The sequence below is a fragment of the Theropithecus gelada genome, chromosome 10 (genome assembly GCF_003255815.1).
Source record: "Theropithecus gelada isolate Dixy chromosome 10, Tgel_1.0, whole genome shotgun sequence".
NCBI lineage: Eukaryota > Metazoa > Chordata > Mammalia > Primates > Cercopithecidae > Theropithecus > Theropithecus gelada.
In genome coordinates this window covers 12,620,710-12,638,385 of record NC_037678.1, presented here as the reverse complement: position 1 = coordinate 12,638,385, position 17,676 = coordinate 12,620,710, and the positions used below count along the sequence as shown (strand labels likewise).

The window sequence follows — 17,676 nt, the reverse complement described above, 5'->3', positions numbered from 1 at the left end:
AGGGGTCAGGTGGGCCCCGGAGCCAGTGTGAGCTGCAGTGGAGACCCCTGGCTCATTCTGTGGGTACATTCTCCCCCATCCCCACATTGTAAAATGCTCCCAGATGACCTCCCCGGGTTTCAGTGAGCTTGTAGGATTGAGACTCCTTGTATAAGGCTGCTGGGCAGCCCTTATCATTCCATTAGGGAAGGCATTGGTGGCCACGGGGTGAGAGACTCCCAGGGTCACCCTGCGACTTGCACCAGAACATTCTGTTTGTTCAGCTCTCGTGGAAGCTGGATCTGAGCTGGCCGCTGGGGACACAGAATACTGTTCAGGCCTATCTGTGCCTTCAGGGCGCTCCCAGCGTTGAGGTGGAGACAGGCACAGAGGCACGGGTTTCAGTGGATTGTGGAAGTCTTGTGAAGTTGGAGGAGGGGAGCAGGGGCTGTTGTGGGATTCGTGGAGGACACTCAGGAGTCCGGGACTTCCAGGAGGAGGTGGCTCCCGGGCTGAACTGAGATGATGTTTTCCGCCCACACTGGGGGGGTGTCTGAGGGGATTTGGGTTGCGTCTTCTCAAATGAAATGCAAATGGGATCTCAGGTGGCCTGGCCTTGACCCCTGACTGTTCTCAGCCACCTGGGTGCTTATCTAATTTCCATGGGCTGGGCTGGGGAGGTGCGAGGGTGTAGGAGGAAGGCGGGGTGCTCCTGGGGAGGCAGCTACTGTGGCTGGCTCCCTGGGTGCCCACCTCCTGCTGCCGATGAAGGCCTGGCTCACTATCATTTCCCATGTAGGAAGACTGCACGAACCGCCTGTCCCCAAGCCGAGGGGGACACCGAAGCCATCTGAGGGGTATGTTGATCCCTGAGGGGCGTTCCTGCTTCAGAGGCCCTGGCAGTGGGAATTGGGGTGCTCTGGGGCCGGGTGGGAGAGAGGCTTCCTGTGATGAGCAGCATGGGGCTCAGGAGGGGAAGGAGAGCTGGGCCCACACCCCCTCTCCTGAGGCTCACCCTGGGATTCTTGCAGCCACTGCCCGGCCCCCTCCCCAGGTGCCTGGTCCTGTGGGCAGTACCCGGTGCAGGCAGCCACCTCTGGTTCCCGTCATCTCTCCAAGTTCCTTTTCCTGTAACGTGGGAGGCCTAGCCTTGATTATAGAGTTGATTTGAGGCTTAGCAGCAGAGTATAGAAAGACTTGGAAAAGCTCAGCTATAGTACCTGTCCCTCAGGTCCTGCAGCACAGGACCCTGCTTCACGTGGCAGACATCTACTTCAGCTGTTATTTGGGGGCCACCCTTCTTCCCCTATGTGGTCGGTCTGTAGGGAGCCAGGTGGGCCATGGCTGTGCCAGTTGTTAATGTTTACTGAGCCCCTGGCACTCAGCAGGTGCCCTGGTGCCCTGCCCAGTGCTGGACTCCGTAGCTCACTGCATCCTTACACCAACCCTGTGAGGCAAGGATTATTATTTTTTTTTTTTTTTTGAGACGGAGTCTCGCTCTGTCGCCCAGGCTGGAGTGCAGTGGCGCGATCTCGGCTCACTGCAAGCTCCGCCTCCCGGGCTTACGCCATTCTCCTGCCTCAGCCTCCCGAGTAGCTGGGACCACAGGCGCCCGCCACCTCGCCCGGCTAGTTTTTTGTATTTTTTAGTAGAGACGGGGTTTCACCGTGTTCACCAGGATGGTCTCGATCTCCTGACCTCGTGATCCACCCGTCTCGGCCTCCCAAAGTGCTGGGATTACAGGCTTGAGCCACCGCGCCCGGCCGAGGCAAGGATTATTAAGGTCCCCATTAAGTAGAAGGAGAGACTAATACAGAGGGTGAGCAGGTGACTTTCCCAGGTTACGTGGGTTGTAGATGACAGAGTCCCTCGTCGATCCTTTCCTGGGCTAGGTTAACAGCAGCTCTGTGACTTGAAGGTTCACATTCTCTGGGCCTCAAGGGCTGTGACTGTAACAGTCCATTTCAGACTGGCCCCATGGTGCTGAGGGGGTGGGAGAAGGGAAACGGCCGTTTCTCATTCCCATTTGAAGTGGCCTCAAAACTGTCGAGAGAGAGAAGGAAGCTGACCCCTTGCCTCTGCTAATGGTTTCTGCTGCCTCCCCCCTCCCTCCAGGACACCAGCCCCCAGGAAGGACCCCCCATGGATCACGCTGGTGCAGGCGGAACCAAAGAAGAAGCCAGCCCCACTTCCCCCAAGCAGCAGCCCTGGGCCACCAAGCCAGGACAGCAGGCAGGTGGAGAATGGAGGCACCGAGGAGGTGGCCCAGCCGAGCCCAGCGGCCAGCCTGGAGCCCAAACCCTATAACCCTTTTGAGGAGGAGGAGGACGAGGAGGAAGAGGCTCCGGCTGCACCCAGCCTGGCCACCAGCCCTGCCCTGGGCCACCTGGAGTCCACACCGAAGTCCCTGCACCCCTGGTACGGCATCACCCCTACCAGCAGCCCAAAGACAAAGAAGCGCCCTGCCCCCCGCGCTCCCAGCGCATCCCCACTGGGTAAGTGCCTTTCCTGGAGCTCTCCTGACAGTCGGAACTCGGGGATGGGGCCCGGGCCTGGGGTGGGGGTGTGGTGAGGCAGAGCCTCCCAGGCCGGGCACCACGTGTTTCATGGGTGACCTCTCATTTAATCCTAGAGCAAACCTGTGCGTAGGTATCATCACCTCCACTTTGCAGGTGAGGAGACTGAGGCACAGAGAAGCTAAGTAGTTTTCGTAAAGCCTCTCAGTGCTTAAGCTGTAGAGGCAGGATTTGAACCCACGGAGTCTGGCCTGAGTCCATCTCTTCACCCTCCCTGTCATGTTCGTTAAATGTGCTGTTCATTGGTGTGCTCAGTGCAGCGAGGGGCTCACGGAAAGGAGGGGTTTGCTTGAATCCTAACTCCGTCACTGTCACTGCAGTTCCTGAGCGACCTGGGCTCTCACCTGGCCGTGCGTGATCAGGTGTAATGACTCTGACTGTCCCTGAGTCTGTCTGTAGTCCTCCATGTGACATGGTGGCTCAGCTCCAGGCTGCTGGGCCTCCTCCACCCAGTGCTTATCCCCTCACCCAGGCACACTGGAGTTTTTGGCCCTCACCTTCTCCCAGTCTTCTGATACCCTGAGCTGGGTTTTTGGTCCTCACCTTCACCACGGCTGGGTCTGGCCGCCTCTGAGAGTCCCATGGGACCCCCTCACACAGTGGGGCAAGAGCCTGCCAGAGCTGGCAGAGGCAGGTGCTCAGGGGGTCCGAGTGGAGCCCTGGGAGGCCAGCGGAGGCTGGCCTGTCTAGGTGGAGGTGATGGACAGCTTCAGGGGAGCCCTGGGAGCCCAGCGGAGGCTGGCCTGTCTAGGTGGAGGTGGTGGACAGCTTCAGGGGACAGCAGAGGGGCGTGAGCTCTAGAGTCAGATACAGTGGATTCAATCCCAGCCCTTTCTGGGGTGAGCGTCCTCTCCTCTCTGAACCTGTTGCCTCATCTGGAAAATGCAGATAATGTGTTTGGAAGCATCATATCTGTCAGCCACAAGGAGAGAAATTGGTGCCCGGCAGCTGGGACACAGCGAGGGCTGTGTGCTCCTCCCCCCTGCCTCCGCACTGCAGATCAGGGGCAGAGGAGGGGCCGCCTCTCTTCCTCTGGCATTCCCAAGGTGGTTTTGCTGTGGGTGCCTTCACGGGGGCTGTGGGGAGTGTGGGGAAGTGGAGGCAGCAGGCAGAATGCAAGGTGGGCGGGGCAGGATGGACTCCGGTGGCTGGATGCACCTCACGACTTCCATCCCGCTGGGCGTTTGCTGTTCCTTGGGCCTTGGCCCTGTCTGGATGTGGAGGGCTTGGGTTTCCAGGGCTGCCTGCGGCTCTGTTGAGAGTGGAGCTGAGAGGTGGGGCTGGAAGCCCCTGTGGTGCTCCCCTTGTGAGGTGTCCTGGTGCTTGTCTGCACAGCTCTCCACGCCTCCCGCCTCTCGCACTCGGAGCCGCCCTCAGCCACACCGTCGCCAGCGCTCAGTGTGGAGAGCCTGTCATCCGAGAGCTCCAGCCAGACTGCAGGTGGGGAGCTTCTGGAGCTGCCAGCTGTGCCCAAGAGCTCCTCAGAGCCTGCTGTCCATGCCCCTGGCACCCCTGGAAACCCTGTTGGCCTCTCTACCAACTCCTCTCTGGCGTCCTCTGGGGAGCTAGTGGAGCCTAGAGTGGAACAAACGCCTCAAGCCAGCCCTGGCCTTGCCCCCAGGACCAGGGGCAGCCCAGGTCCCCAGCCAGCCAAGCCCTGCAGTGGCGCCACCCCAACACCTCTCTTGTTGGTTGGAGACAGGAGCCCCGTGCCTTCCCCTGGAAGCTCGTCCCCACAGCTGCAGGTAAAGGTGAGTACCTGCTCACTCTCACTAAAAGTGATATCCTCTCTAGTGGATGCGGGTCTGGTCTTAGGGCAGAAATGTCCAGGGCCTTTTCTTTTTTTTTTTTGAGATGGAGTCTTGCTCTGTGGCCCAGGCTGGAGTGCAGTGGCGCAATCTTGGCTCACTGCAACCTCCACCTCCCAGGTTCACGCCATTCTCCTGCCTCAGCCTCCCGAGTAGCTGGGACTACAGGTGCTGCCATCATGCCCGGCTAATTTTTTTTTTTTTTTTTTTTATTTTTAGTAGAGACAGGGTTTCAACATGTTAGCCAGGGTGGTCTCGATCTCCTGACCTCATGATCCACCCGCCTTGGCCTCCCAAAGTGCTGGGATTACAGGCGTGAGCCACCACGCCCGGCTGTTCAGGGCCTTTTCTATCTTTGCTGGCCTCTGATTTCCTGAGTGGCTTTGGCCAGCCTATCTACCCATTACCCACCCACTCTGTTCATTGAGGCACAAACCCATCTGTCCATCCTTCCATCCATCTGCCAGAGCTCCCACCCATCTATCCACCTGTCCACACGCATAACCTTCCAGGTCTTAGGTATCAGGGCCCCTGTTTGCCTCCCATCGCCTGCACTGGCCTATTTGGGTTCCATTCACCAGCCACTAGTGATCCTGTATTGTCTGTCCACTCTTCCATTCACTCAGGCTCTACTGATGCCAGACCCTGGGCAGAGTTGTATTAAAACCCTGTACTGGCCGGGTGCGGTGGCTCACACCTATAATCCCAGCACTTTAGGAGGCTGAGGCAGGCGGATCACTTGAGAATAGGAGTTTGAGACCAGCCTGGCCAACATGGTGAAACCTCATCTTTACTAAAAATACAAAAATTAGCCAGGTGTGGTGGTGGGCACCTGTAATCCCAGCTACTTGGGAGGCTGAGGCAGAATTGCTTGAACCTGGGAAGTGGAGGTTGCAGTGAGCTGAGATGGCCCACAGCCTGGGTGACAGAGTGAGACTCTGTCTCAGAAAAAAAAAGACCTTGTCTTTGGCCTCCAGGGGCTCACGATCTGCTCAGGGAGATAGGCGTAATGGTCGTTTTGGAAGGTGACCCATGGTAGGGCACAGAGCGGAGGGGGTGACTCCCTTCTGCAGAGACCTGGGTTTCCCCGCCATGGAACAGGGGAGCTGGGGTTTCTGAATGCCTCCCAAGTGCATGGCTGCCTGGGCTCCCCAGGTCATGTGGACATTGTGGTCCCTTGTCTCCAAGGCGCTCCCAGCCAGGTCAGGGGGAGGGGTTGTAATGAGCACACTGCTGCGTGTGGAGTTTGTAGTGGGCCGGGGGTCAACCCCCAACAGGCAGAAGGACCCAGGACACACCGCTTTCCTGGATGCTTCTGCTGTGTGCCATGGGGGAGTTTACCGAGCAGAGCAGATGTGGCCCTCTCCTGTCCTTCTGCTCCCTTGCTGGGCTTTGTCTTTTCTTGGGTGACATGGGCGTGGGGAGGGTCTGGCTAGGCACCCGTCCAGGCTGCTCCTGTTCCACATATGCTGTGTGCTGTGGGCTCACCTATTTCTCAGCCCCATACTGAGAACCTGGGGATTGCCTGGGCTCAGGACTTTCCTCTGGGCACCTAGTTCATGAGGGGCCTCTCTTGCAGCCACAGCCCCTTCGGAAGGCCCCATGCTCTGCAGGCCTCTGAGCTCCCAAGGCTCATCTGGCCCCAGGTAGAGGGTGGCAGGATGGCCTTTGTGGGACAGCTGAAATTGTGGCCTGACCCTGCCCATGTGCCTCAGGCACCACTGAACCTTCCCTGGCCCTGGCAAGAGCCTCTTGGGCACTGCTTCCAGCTCTGCCTCCCATCTGCTGTGTGTCCTTGAGCAGGCCCCATTCTCCTCTGGGCCTCGGGCTCCCACACAGGTGGTGAGGGGCTGCCTGGCACTAAGTGTCCTGAGTGCTCGGAAGGCTCCTTGGCTCCTTGGTGGTGGAGGGCACGGGGGTGGGTCAGCTTCGGTTTCTCTTGTTTTGTGTCCTGGGCTGCGTGAAGATTGTTCTGAAGTTTTGAGGCTGAGAAAAGGCTGAAAACCTTTGAGGGGCTCAGGGGCTTTGGGCTGCTTGGCTCTGCCGGCCCCTCTGGGTGTGTTGGAGGGGGCAGAACCCCAAGTGCACCTCCTTGTGGGGAACCCCTGTCCCACTGTCACCTCAGGATTAGGAGAGAATTTCAGAGGCAGTGGGGGCCTTCGGGTGCCACCCTGGGTCATTGCGTAGGTGCTGCCCTGTGGGAGCCAAGCCCTGGCTCCTTGCTGTGCCCAGACTTGGGCCCTGGCACCCTCCCTGCTTCAGAAACCCCAGAGCAGCCCCCACCCCGAAAGCCTCTCTGCCTGGGGTGGCACAGACCTCCCCCTGCTCTGCAGCTGCCGAGGGAAAGCTGGGTCAGTGCTTCTTGGAGCGTCCCAGGTCTCAGGTGAGGCCTCTGTAAGAGGCTCACAGTGATGCCTGTTTCCCATGAGCTGGGAAGAGTGGTTGGGAAATAGTGACATTGCCCATGTGGTGGGCAGGGCCTTGCCGTGTCCCAGTGGTGGGGCTGCCCCAGCTGTGCTGGCCTCAGAGAGGGCAGGGGTCTCCCCAGAGGCACGGAAGAATGCAGAGCCTGGGCTCTGGGTGTGTGGGTACTGGGCTGGGCAGCAGAGGATGAGATCTTTCTCTGGCAGGGAGGGAGGTACCCTCTTACTCCATCTGCTGCTCAGGCACTTCCTGGCTGGGTGACCCTGGGCGAAGAACTTCACCTCTCTGAGCCTCAGAGTTCCCACTGGGGAGAGGGTGGTTATGAGGCCCGAATGAACTACCATAGCTCTGTCTTGCCCTAAACCCCATGCCATTCTGTGCCTCTAGGGAAACCCCTGCCTTCTCTGAGGCTAGCAGAGCCAGGCATCCCCACCACTGGGGCACAGTAGGGCACTGCCTACCACATGGGCAAGGTTCTAAGCCCTACCCCTCAATGCTAGATGGCTGCCCAGGCCCTGAAACAGACAGATTCTCATCCCAGCCTGGGCTCATGGGAAGTGTGTGGCCGTGAGCAAATGACTAACTCTCTCTGAACTTGAGTTTACTCAGCTGTGAAATGGGCATTGTGATACCCACTTGGCAGGGTGGTCAGGAGAATTCAACACGAATGTATAAAAAGGCCACGTGTGGTCATCCCAGAACTTTGGAAGGCCCAGGCAGGAGGATCACTTGAGCCCAGGAGTTTGAGACCAGCCTGGGCAACAAAGTGAGACCTGTCTTTACAAAAAAAAAAAAAAAAAAAAAAAAAAAAAAAAAAATTAGCCAGGCATGGTGATACGAGCCTGTAGTCCCAGCTTCTCGAGAGGCTGAGCTGGGAGGATCGCTGGAGCCCCAGGAGGCTGAGGCTGCAGTGGAGCCGTGGTTATGCCACAGCTGCACACCAGCCTGGTGACAGAGTAAGACTATCTCAAAAAAGTGTAAAAAGTATCCAGTGCAGTAACTGACAGGCAAGAAGAGCCCTGGAAATAGAAAGTTTATTGAATGACTCAGTGCATCAGAGACGGAATTTGAGGAGACTGTCTCTTTGCCTGGGTCCTGCTGGCCCTGGAGTGCTGGCCTGCTTTCCATGTTCCCAAATATCAGGCTGCTGGGGTCTCACGTGCCCTCTTCCCAGACTCACCCTGTGTCATGTCTCCTTGCCTTTAGTCCTCCTGCAAGGAGAATCCTTTTAACCGGAAGCCATCGCCTGCAGCGTCCCCAGTCACAAAGAAGGCCACCAAGGGTTCTAAGCCTGTGAGGCCACCTGCCCCAGGACACGGCTTCCCACTCATCAAACGCAAGGTACCAGCTTGGAGCCCCCTGAGACCAGGCTGGCCTGGGCTGGCACCTCCCACTCCGCAGCTGCAGGCTTCCCCTGGGACTCTAGGGAGGCTGGCTGGCTGGGCAGCTGGCCTCAGATGCTCAAGAGAGTGCTCTTGGGTGGCCCAACTTGAAGGTCTAACTTGCAGCCCAGAGAGATTTGGAGCAGATCCGCCCTTCACCACCAAAAGCAGTAGGTGGTGCCTTTAATTTGTTACTAACAAGTTCAAGTATCAAACACTCATGATACGCTGCTACTTAAGCTGATTAGAGTGTTCTCAAGTTTATCTCTGTAATAAGGTCACTCTCACTGACATTGTGATAGCCTTTCTGGAGTGGCAGAGAGGAGGCGTTTCTGAAGGGCAGGGAGTCATGCCACCTTCTGGTGTGTCTGTTGGTGCTGGGACCAGTGGCATGCAGGGTTGTGGCTGTTCCCACACTGGCCCCTTCCCTGCACTGGGACCCTGCCTTCTAACCATGCTGGGGTCGGGGGCAGGCCCCGGGCCCTGGAGCCACCAGTGGCCAATGCTGGCCAGAGAAGAGGGCAAGGCTCCTGGCAGCAACCAGGCAGGGGAGGGCTCGGCTGGCCGTCAGGTGACCAGGAGCTGTTGGGCAGGTCCAAGCTGACCAGTACATCCCCGAGGAGGACATCCACGGAGAGATGGACACCATTGAGCGCCAGCTGGATGCCCTGGAGCACCGTGGGGTGCTGCTGGAGGAGAAGCTGCGTGGCGGCCTGAATGGTGCGGGAGCGGCTGGGAGGGCCTGCTGGGTGGGGCTGGGGGCAGGAGCCTCTATTCCCTGGGGAACTGAGCCAGGCATGGCGGTCAGCCCTGGCTTCAGTGGGTGTCTGGCTTCCAGAGGGCCGTGAGGATGACATGCTGGTGGACTGGTTCAAGCTCATCCACGAGAAGCACCTACTGGTGCGGCGAGAGTCCGAGCTCATCTATGTGTGAGTCATCCGCTCGGGGCAGCCCTCCCTGGAATCCGTAGAGCTTGGAACTGAGAACCCTTACCCTCTTCCCTCATCAGTAACAGCACAGGGCAGGGCAGCCGGGGCTCAGGCAGAATTGTTAAGAGTCACCTTATTCCCACCTCTAGCTTCAAGCAGCAGAACCTGGAGCAGCGCCAGGCTGATGTCGAGTATGAGCTCCGGTGCCTCCTCAATAAGCCAGGTGAGCGCAGCCACTGGCACTCCCCTGGCACCTGCCCCGAGGAGTTGGGGAGCGGGCAGACAAAACCCCAGTGGGATGCACAGGCAGACTAGGGACAGGGCCAGAGGAGGAGGTGCGGGGCAGGGCTGTCTGGGTCACCCCCGAGGATGGGAGAGACTGTAACAGGCAGTAAGCTGGCCGGGGCTGCATTGGAGAGGGAACCGCACAGACAGTGTGGGTTGTGGACGTCCGTGATACCAGGGACGACGGACTCTCAGTGAATGAAGATCAGGCCCAGGACCAGCCCAGCCTGATGTGTACATGGGTCAGACTGTTCCTTGTTCTGCTGCTAACTTGCTATGTGACCTTGGGCAGGATTCTTAGCCTCACTGAGCCTCAGTGGCTTCAAGTGTAAAACGGGAATGAAGGTCCCCACCTCCTTGGGTATTCTTGGGACCAGAAGACCGTGGACGTGGACTCTGTACCCTCTGAGGGGCTGATGGCTGACGGTTACCATGTGGCTGAGTTGGGGTTTGGTGAGGAGGGCTCCTCACACGCCATGTGACAGTGGAATGCAGTGAACCGCAGCTGCAGGCAGAGACCCCAGGACTGTGGAGAGCCCAGAGTTCGGAGCCAAGGCTTTTGACCACTTTCTTATGGCTCAGGCATGGTGCCAGCCCTGGGCAAGTGCCATGTTGACAGATGGAAAGTGGAGGGCCAGAGAGGTCAAGGGACTTGGCTGTGGGTGATGGGGCTGGGCTTCCATCCACATCTCTGATCTGGGGCTGTCCCTGCACACACAGCCCCTCCAGACTGTGGGGATGGTGGCAGGGAAACTGTCCACTGACTGGGGAATTTGGGAGGCTGGAATGTCCCAGGGGAAGCCACAGAATGTCCCAGGCTTCTGCTGCCTTGTGTGAGTCACTCCCAACTCTCCAGGAGGCTGAGGCGCGGTCACCACTCAGATCCCACAGCGGCGCCCTGTGGCCAGAGTGGGCACGGCTCCTCTGCCTCCCTGGCTAGCCTGGCCCCGGGCTTACTGGGGCTTCTCCAGCCCCCATGTGGTGGCTGTGCGTCCTGGGCTTGTCAGCCTGTCCCGGATGTTGCTTTTGGAAGGGTGAGGCTGGTGTATGAGGCCCCGAGTCCAGTACACCATGAGGGCCATTGCTTGGGGGCATCAGGCTGCTGGGTTCAAGTACCAGCTCCACTTTCACTGCGTGGCACTGGTCAGAGATTTCATGTCCCCGAGTCTCCGTTTCCCCGCACGTAGACTGGGGACATAATGTACCCAGACCCCAGATATGGGAAATGGCAAAGTGAGATTCAAACTTCGGTGATGATTTGGAGGCCCTGCTCTGTCTCCAGAACCAGGTTGGGCCACCTGCTCCTCAATTTTGGCAAGGTGAGGCCATGGGGGAGAGGGGCAGTGGCCAAGGGGGCTTCAGGATATTTATTTATTTATTTATTTATTTTGGAGGGGTATTTATTTATTATTATTATTTTATTTTTAAAAAATTTTTTTTTTTGAGACGGAGTCTCGCTCTGTCACCCAGGCTGGAGTGCAGTGGTGTGATCTTGGCTCACTGCAAGCTCTGCCTCCCAGGTTCATGCCATTCTCCTGCCTCAGCCTCCCGAGTAACTGGGACTATAGGCGCCCGCCACCACGCCTGGCTAATTTTTTGTATTTTTAGTAGAGATGGGGTTTCATCATGTTAGCCAGGATGGTCTCGATCTCCTGACCTCATGATCCACCCGCCTCAGCCTCCCAAAGTGCTGGGATTACAGGCACGAGCCACTGCACCCGGCCCTATTTATTTTTTATTATTTATTTATTTATTTTTCTGAGATGCAGTCTCACTCTGTCACCCAGGCTGGAGTGCAGTGGCACAATCTCGGCTCACTGCAAGCTCCGCCTCCCCAGGTTCACGCCATTCTCCTGCCTCAGCCTCCCTAGTAGCTGGGCCTACAGACGCCTGCCACCCCACCTGGCTGTTTTTGTATTTTTAGTAGACACGGGGTTTCACCGTGTTAGCCAGGGTGGTCTCGATCTCCTGACCTCGTGATACGCCCACCTCAGCCTCCCAAAGTGCTGGGATTACAGGCGTGATCCACCGTGCTCAGCCCTGGCCCTATTTATTATTGTTATTATTATTATTTGAGTCAGAGTCTCTCTCTGTCACGCAGGCTGGAGTGCAGTGGTGCGATCTTGGCTCGCTGCAAGTTCCGCCTCCCGGGTTCACGCCATTCTCCTGCCTCAGCCTCCCGAGTAGCTGGGACTACAGATGCCCGCCACCACGCCCGGCTAATTTTTTGTATTTTTAGTAGAGACAGGGTTTCATCGTGTTAGCCACGATGGTCTCGATCTCCTGACCGCGTGATCTGCCTGCCTCAGCCTCCCAAAGTGCTGGGATTATAGGCGTGAGCCACTGCACCCAGCCTATTAGTTTTTTTGAGATGGAGTGTCACTGTGACACCCAGGCTGAAGTGCAATGGCATGAACTCAGCTCACTGCAACCTCCGCCTCCCGGGTTCAAGTGATTCTCCTGCCTCAGCCTCCCCAGTAGCTGGGATTACAGGCACCCACCACCACACCTGGCTAAGGATATTTATTTATTTATTTATTTATTTTTGAGACAGAGTCTTGCTCTGTTGCTCAGGCTGGAGTGCAGTGGCATGATCTGAGCTCACTGCAACCTCTACCTCCTGGGTTCAAGCAATTCTCCTGCCTCAGCCTCCCTAGTATCTGGGATTTCAGATGTGCACCACCACGCCTAGCTAATTTTTGTATTTTTAGTAGGATGAGGTTTCACTATTTGACCAGGCTGGTCTCAAGCTCCAGACCTCTGGTGATCCACTTGCCTCGGCCTCCCAAAGTGCTGGGATTACAGGCATGAGCCACCGGGCCCGGCCTAGGATATTTATTTGAAGGCAGGGAAGCCTGTGGCGGTAGATGTTGTGGAGGGAAGGCCAAGTGTAGGCACTCATCCCTGGAGCCTGCAGGCTGGGGGAGGGGGAAATACTAGGGCTCTGGTGGGCCCCTGGGGGTGGTCCTGTGGGTTGGCTGGGGCCTTGAGAGGAGAGGAGGCTGGAGGGGCAGCAGGTGTGCCTGGCTTCAGGGGAGCCTTCTGCTGGGCTCCCTGCCCCCAGCATCCCCTCTAGTCTACCTTCCTCCACAGCCTTGGATAAATGTCCCAGTATGTCACTTGGGTCATGTTGCTTCTCCTGCTGGAGGAGCCTTGGGGTTCCCTGTTGTCTCCTGTCCCCTGCCCCACTCTGTCCCTCCTGAATCTTGCCTCCTGCCAGAAGCTACCTAGTGAACATTTGTTGAATGGATGAATGAACATAAGTTTGAGACTCTTGGTGCCGCCCTGTTCTTGCAGCATGTGCTCTGCTGGCCCTGCTGGGGCCCTTTGCAGGCTCTTTGGTAGGCAGCCTGGTGTCCTTGGTCTCTTCTGTCAACAACCTTCTTTTCCCAAGAACTTGTAAGCCCCACCTATCGGGGCCCTTCCTTTCTGCGCTGTTAGTATCTAGCATGGTATTTAGCACGGGGCTGGCCTGCAGCACTTAGGCAGTGGCTCCTGGCGGCCTGGGGAGGAAGAGGGCTTTCCTACCACTCATGCCCCCTAACTTTTCTCCCTGGGCAGAAAAGGACTGGACGGAGGAGGACCGGGCCCGGGAGAAGGTGCTGATGCAGGAGCTTGTGACCCTCATTGAACAGCGCAACGCTATCGTCAACTGCCTGGATGAGGACCGGCAGAGGTGACATGGCCAGGGGTGGGGGCTCCTGGGAGACAGGGCCAGAGCAGATCAGGCCCATGGCCCCATGGGTGGGGCAGCTCCCTGGAGAGCCAAAGACACAGTCTACACCTCAGGCCAGGCCAGCCCTGCCCTCCTACCAGCGATCCCAGTACACCCTTGCTCAGCCCCGTGTGGACAGAGAGGGCATCTGCTCCTTCCTTCTGTGGGACTCTCAGCTGCTGCTGTTTTAATTTTTTTTTTTTTTTGAGACAGCGTTTCGCTCTTATTGCCCAGGCTGGAGTGCAATGGCATAACCTTAGATCACTACAACCTCTGCCTCCCAGGTTCAAGCAAATCTCCTACTTCTGCCTCTCGAGTAGCTGGGATTACAGGCATGAGCCACTACACCCAGCTACTTTTTGTATTTTTAGTAGAGACAGGGTTTCACCATGTTGGCCAGGCTGATCTCGAACTCCTGACCTCAGATGATCCACCTTGGCTTCCCAAAGTGCTGGGATTACAGGCGTGAGCCACCGTGCCCAGCCTAACTGCTGCTGCTTATTTCAGGGAGGAAGAGGAAGACAAGATGTTGGAAGCCATGATCAAGAAGAAAGGTGAGGCCCTTGATGGGGATGAGGCTGGTGCCCAGTTGAACTTCAGCATTGGGGGTGGAAGGGAGGGATTGGTTGAAGGGAGGATTGGAGTGGGCACTACCAGGATGGCTGTGCACAAACTCCGCAGCCTCTGTTTTGCAGAGAGGGCTGTGTGTAGCAAGAGAGGCCAGCCTACAGCCAGGAAGGCTGTGGCTTAGGCTTGGAGGGTAGCCGTGGGATGCCCTGATGCCCACAGAGACGACTGTGGATTTGTCCTCAGCTGTGCATTCCCCCTTGAGATCTGCAGCTGGTTTTGTTGGAGTCTGTGGGCCCAAACAGCAATGCTTCCTGGGGACCAAGTGGTGCTTGGAACAGTTAAAAGAGTACTGGACAGGAGATCGAGATCATCCTGGCTAACACAGTGAAACCCCATCTCTATTAATAAAGTACAAGAAATTAGCCAGGCGTGGTGGCGGGCCTCTGTAGTCCCAGCTACTCGGGAGGCTGAGGCAGGAGAGTGGCGTGAACCCAGGAGGCGGAACTTGCAGTGAACTGAGATCGTGCCACTGCACTCCAGTGTGGGCGACAGAGCAAGACTGCGTCTCAGGAAAAAAAAAAAAAAAAAAAAAAAAAAAGATAAATGGGGCCGGGCACGGTGGCTCGTGCCTGTAATCCTAGCACTTTAGGAGGCTGAGGCGGGCTCATCGCCTGAGGTCAGAAGTTTGAGACCAGGCTGGCCCAACATGGTGAAACCCCATCTCTACTAAAAACACAAAAATTAGCTGGGTGTGGTGGCACACTTCTGTAGTCCCACCTACTTGGGAGGCTGAGGCAGGAGAATTTCTTGAACCAGGTGGCAGAGTTTACAGTGAGCTGAGACCGCACCATTGCACTCAAGCCTGGGCGACAGGGACTCTGTCTCAAAAAAAAAAAAAAAAAAGAAGGCTGGGCACGGTGGCTCAAGCTTGTAATCCGAGCACTTTGGGAGGCCGAGACGGGCGGATCATGAGGTCAGGAGATCGAGACCATCCTGGCTAACACGGTGAAACCCTGTCTCTACTAAAAAATACAAAAAAAAAAAAAAACTAGCTGGGCGAGGTGGCGGGCGCCTATAGTCCCAGCTACTGGGCAGGCTGAGGCAGGAGAATGGCATAAACCCGGGAGGCGGAGCTTGCAGTGAGTTGAAATCTGGCCACTGCACTCCAGCCTGGGCGACAGGGCGAGACTCCGTCTCAAAAAAAAAAAAAGAAAAAGATAAAAAAAGAAAAAGATAAATGAATGCCATGCTTCAGAATTCCCAGATTCTAGGCCGGGTGCGGTGGCTCATGCCTGTAATCCCAGCACTTTGGGAGGCTAAGGCAGGGGGGATCACGAACTCAGGAGATGGAGACCATCCTGTCTAACACAGTGAAACCCCGTCTCAACTAAAAATACAAAAATTAGCCAGGCGTGGTGGCGGGCTCCTGTAGTCCCAGCTACTGGGGAGGCTGAGGCAGGAGAATCGCTTGAACCCAGGAGGCGGAGGTTGCAGTGGGCCAAGATTGCGTCATTGCACTCCAGCCTGTATGAGACTCAGTCTCCAGAAAAAAAAGAATTCCTAGATTCTGCAGAGCTCTTACATGTGCTGACCATCCTGATCTTTCCCCAAACACTGGAGGTGGGAGGGGGAGGATGGGCCCCATCCTCTAGAAGAAGAGACAGAGGCTGGGAAAGGTGAGTGGCTTGTCCCTCCCAGGCTCCACACAGGAAGTGGTGGGGCTGGCTGAGCCCTGCTGGCCATGCCCAGGCCTGTCACTGGCTCTAGCCTGCCCTGGATGGACTCCTCTTCTCCATTTAAGTGCTCCCCTGTCTGTGCTGCAGAGTTCCAGAGGGAGGCTGAACCCGAGGGCAAGAAGAAGGGGAAGTTCAAGACCATGAAGATGTTGAAACTGCTAGGAAACAAACGTGATGCCAAGAGCAAGTCCCCCAGAGACAAGAGCTAACAGCACGAGAAGCCAGTTGGGGACTGCCCCCTCCTGGACCAGCTCCTGGGCTGTGCTCTGTTTGAAGGGGACGCGCTGCTCCCCTCAGATCAGTCAGGAGGAAGATGACTAAGAGGAGGGATCCTCGGGGTGATGGCCTCTTCCTCCTCAGGGGCCTCTGACTGCTCTGGGCCAAAGAGTCTTTTCTTTCTTCTCCCAGCCCCAGGCAGCGGTGACTTGGCCCTGCCCAACCTGATTCTGATGACTGCAGATGCTGCAGTCCCAAGGGGCAAATAGGGTCCCAGGGTCCAGGGAGGGGCGCCTGCTGAGCACATTCGCCCCCTCACCCTTCCCAGCCCCTGCCATGAACTCTGGCCTGGGTCTCCACCTCCAGGGTCCTGCTCTTCCAGGCAGGCCAGGAAGTGGCGCTGGGCCGCACTGGCTTCTTCCTGCCTCAGCCCTGGCTCTGAGTCTCTGTCTTCCTGTCCTGGGCAGGCGCCCCTGGCTCTCAGTTTCCCTCACTCAGGAGCTCTGTTTCTGACGTCTCCAGTTAAGTTTGAGTTTATGACTGAGAGGCCTGTACTGTCAGACGTGAATGGGCCTGACGGGCAAATCCATCCCTCTCTCCCTCACAGTTCCAGGAGCAGCTTCCCTCGTCTCCCCTTACTCCACAGGGAGCCTCCCTTGCCAGGACCAGGGCTGCGATGGCCATGCTGGGGCAGGTGGGTGCCCTGTTGGCTGCTCTCAGTGCTGCCCCCAGGCTGCAGTTCCGGTCCTTGGTTGTCAGGTAGGAAGAGGGTACACTCGAAGCACGTGCTCATCTTGTTTCCTTAACGTCTGTAGTCTGACCCCTCATTTAGACTTTCGTCCGCTACCCCGGTCCAGGGGAGAGGCTCGCTCCCGCCCGTGGTCATCACTGGTCTGTCTCCCCTGTTGTCTGTTCTCTCCCTGACTCCCTCCCACCGAAGGCCTGATGGCCACTCGCCCCTCTGGGATAGCTATAGGAGAGGAGGAGTGTTGGGGGCCACCGTCTTTTCTACAGGAAATGTGCCCAGCAGCTCTTGGTCAAAGCACTGTTGCTATAAGCTATCTCTGGGACGCCTCTAGGCCCCCTTCCCTCTACACACCTCTGGGAAAAGATCACACTGTATTAACTCTCGAGGAGTTTCCTCGCCAATAAACAGACAACCTCAACTGCCAGTGCCCTGCCGCGTCTGGCCATAGCGGCAGCCTTGTCTGCCCTCCCGCCTGCCTCTGCCACAGCTGGTGGCTGAGCATCTCTGGTCCCCCAGAGGCCATGTTGGAGCCATCCTCCAAGAGGGATCTCTGCCCTCACTGCCTGCCACTGGGCAGGATCCCTTTCCTCTGCAGGGAGAGGTGGCTCCTCGGCCATGCAGCCCCTGGCAGGCTGCTTCTAAACACTCCTGTTGGCCTGGAGCTGGAGCCACCAACTCCAGAGCCTTTCCAGGGCCAGACAGGTAACACGCGTGAACCCAAGTGACAGCTCTGACGGGCTGTTTCAGTGTCAGGAGACTAAGCTGGCAGGGGCAGGGGTGAGCTGGAGGCAGTTTGAGGGGCTGCTTTCCTCACTCAAGTCACCTGTGGCCTGTGGCACTGAATGTGGGCCCAGTGTTGCCAGATCCTTTGTTTGTCATAAGAAGCTAGAAATCCAGATTTTATATGTGTGTCATTTGGTCGTATCAGTCAAAGGTTGGCTGATACTGTGTGTCCAGGGTGGGCTGGATCTGTCCTGGGGTTCTTTGGTTTGCTGCCTCCTGACCACATGATAGGGCCTTTGAGGTGGAGGACAACTGTTCCCATCAGGGTGCACCCTCTGCCCTCAGGTTCTTGAGGGTGTGTGGACACAGAGGCTTTCCGTGGAATGTCCCTGAGCCGGCCCTTGATCGGGGCCTCACCACTTCAGGGCCATGTTTATTCTGCAAACCAAAACTTGGGTCATATGGCCTGATAGGATTATGAGACTCCCTCCAGGTGCCCGAGACAGGGTTGATATTTCCAAAATATTCTGGTGATTTACTGGGACAGGCAACTGACAGAATACTGGAGAAGGTAGGGATCATGGG

General features: G+C 57.1%; 1 protein-coding gene across 1 annotated transcript in view; it reads left to right on the top strand.

Annotated features, from left to right (window-relative positions):
• The window catches only part of MICALL1 (MICAL like 1), a 36,280-nt gene extending 19,467 nt beyond the window's left edge, over positions 1 to 16,813 (top strand). Inside the window, exons 7-16 of the mRNA XM_025398908.1 lie at positions 779 to 836; positions 2,095 to 2,474; positions 3,891 to 4,306; positions 7,994 to 8,128; positions 8,763 to 8,889; positions 9,008 to 9,098; positions 9,248 to 9,321; positions 12,945 to 13,059; positions 13,606 to 13,652; positions 15,492 to 16,813. Coding sequence (XP_025254693.1) covers positions 779 to 836; positions 2,095 to 2,474; positions 3,891 to 4,306; positions 7,994 to 8,128; positions 8,763 to 8,889; positions 9,008 to 9,098; positions 9,248 to 9,321; positions 12,945 to 13,059; positions 13,606 to 13,652; positions 15,492 to 15,613 — 1,565 coding nt within the window. The 3' untranslated portion in view covers positions 15,614 to 16,813. The remainder of the gene's footprint in view (positions 1 to 778; positions 837 to 2,094; positions 2,475 to 3,890; positions 4,307 to 7,993; positions 8,129 to 8,762; positions 8,890 to 9,007; positions 9,099 to 9,247; positions 9,322 to 12,944; positions 13,060 to 13,605; positions 13,653 to 15,491) is intronic.
• The last annotated feature ends 863 nt before the right edge of the window (positions 16,814 to 17,676 follow it).